The 2014-nt window shown below is 43.3% G+C and overlaps 1 protein-coding gene across 1 annotated transcript; it reads right to left on the bottom strand.

The window, feature by feature from the left end:
- Positions 1-957: 957 nt before the first annotated feature.
- On the bottom strand, positions 958-1481 carry BT62DRAFT_1014473 (uncharacterized protein; the record flags this gene model as incomplete). Its single annotated transcript, XM_043178221.1, has 3 exons — positions 958-1038; positions 1087-1285; positions 1327-1481. The coding sequence occupies 3 exons, from the start codon at positions 1479-1481 to the stop codon at positions 958-960; spliced, it is 435 nt and encodes a 144-aa protein (XP_043032546.1).
- Between the last annotated feature and the right edge of the window lie 533 nt (positions 1482-2014).

Below are 2014 nucleotides of genomic sequence, written 5' to 3'. Positions count from 1 at the left end.
GAATGAATGAAGATTGTATTCAATGTACCAGAATACAGTTGTATTTAAATAAAAAATAAGTATCATAGAAACATAAGTATCAAGGGAATAATGACTGTGGGAGCAAATGAAGCTGTACTCAAGAGTATGAGTGAGTACAATTGAGCCTAGTTACCATATCCAGATGCCAATGGATTAATCTGTCAAGTTGGCTTGGTGTTGACATTCAGCTTATGTTCCAACACTGGATTTACCCAATAAATCCAGCACAAAATACTTCAAAGTATTTGACCTCCCTTAAATACCAATGGACTGCAGCAGGAGCCCTACAATTTTGCGGTTGATCATCAATTTTTTGTATCACGTACAATTTCCATTCTGGGATGTAGTAGGGAGTGCATCCCGTCTGCGGTACATGACCGATTCTTGAAATATGTCCATTCTTGTCATTTAGCAACTGCGTAGGGCTCATATCCTGTCTGTGGTACATTACCGAATCTCGAAATATGCACATTTTTGTGTTTTAGAAACGGCGTAGGTAGTGTGTACAGTCCGCGGTACATGACTGATTCTCGAAATATGTCCATTCTTGCCATTTAGAAACTGCGTAGGGCTCATATCCTGTCTGTGGTACATTACCGAATCTCGAAATATGCACATTTTTGTGTTTTAGAAACGGCGTAGGTAGCGCATACAGTCCGTGGTACATGACCGATTCTCGAAATATGACCATTCTTGTCATTTAGAATCTTGTAGTGAGCGCATCTACTGCGCGGTAAATCACCAATTTTCACATGGAGAGCAGAATACGGCCTTCATTAATAAATCTTGGGTAGAAATAACATTCAGTATGCTACAGATTTATTTTACATTTTGGCAATAAATGTACACTAGGTATAGCAATGACTATGGTATGGTGTGGAAGTCTACGTTGTCAAGATATGTGGTCGGCAAGTATGCTACAAGAATATAACAATGCTAAGTACAAAAGAACGTGGCGATTATCAAGAAGAAATCAACAGCTATGGTTGTGTCATGAAAAGAAAGTGTTCTGTGCTCCTGCGAAACATCAGAGGTAATTTGGTTCTGTAGAATGACGAAACTCACGTTACAGCATCTCATCTCCCAGCCAGTGGAGTTTGTAGTGGGTACTCGTTCTTCCAGTGTGGTCCTCCCATTGCGTTTGCCCACAGGGCGAATGGTCACCAGTACTGCTGACCGTGCAGTGGATCGCCCAGACCCTGATTCCTGAATTCGATCCCCGGATCGTCCAATGAAGGTCAGACCCATGATCCAACTCCCTGATCTAAAATTAATCAGATCATGACAGGTGCATACGGCACTTACAGAAGTAGCCAGTCCATCGGCATATACCCCAACTGCGCTCTGACCTCCTGCTCTTGGGCCCTTACACATTCCACCAGATCCGACTTGAACGTAGCCAATTGCGCGTTGCTTTGTGTCCGAGCGACGCTCCAGTTCATCCAAAGGTCGATCTTCATGGTGAGGATTTAGCGTCGAGGTCGGAGATTGTGATCGGCTGGCGGGGCAGACGGAAGAGGCGTGGATCGCGCCAGAGGGCGGGAATAGACGTTGAGCACGAGGGGCGGGAGAGCGAATGCGGAAGTAGAGAATCACGATCAAACGATATTAAGCACCCGCGGCATGTTGACGTTGATGCCGCCGGCTATCAATCGATGATGAAATCGATCGATCAGATAAAAGATAATTAAGTGGCTGTGTCATAAGTGGCTGTGTGATATGATTGAACATTCGGCAGGGTGCATGGCACAACGGCCAAAAAGTAATTTGTGCAATCACAGCTATAATTGCATTAAATATATGGTGGCAAAATTCAGCTTCCACTGACGATCTATTGCAGCATACAATTACTTTTTTGAATACATTCCATGTTGATAATCACTGAACATGTCTGAATCTTTTCCCTGAATATTTTTTCAAAAAACTGCGGTAACTGCAGTCATTGATTGATCGGGTTCCTGAAAAAGAAGAAGCTGGATAAGGAGGTGCATAT

The sequence above is a fragment of the Guyanagaster necrorhizus genome (genome assembly GCF_019112545.1).
Source record: "Guyanagaster necrorhizus MCA 3950 unplaced genomic scaffold BT62scaffold_147, whole genome shotgun sequence".
NCBI lineage: Eukaryota > Fungi > Basidiomycota > Agaricomycetes > Agaricales > Physalacriaceae > Guyanagaster > Guyanagaster necrorhizus.
The sequence above is the reverse complement of the archived record's forward strand: the minus strand, read 5'-3'. Positions and strand labels throughout refer to the sequence as shown.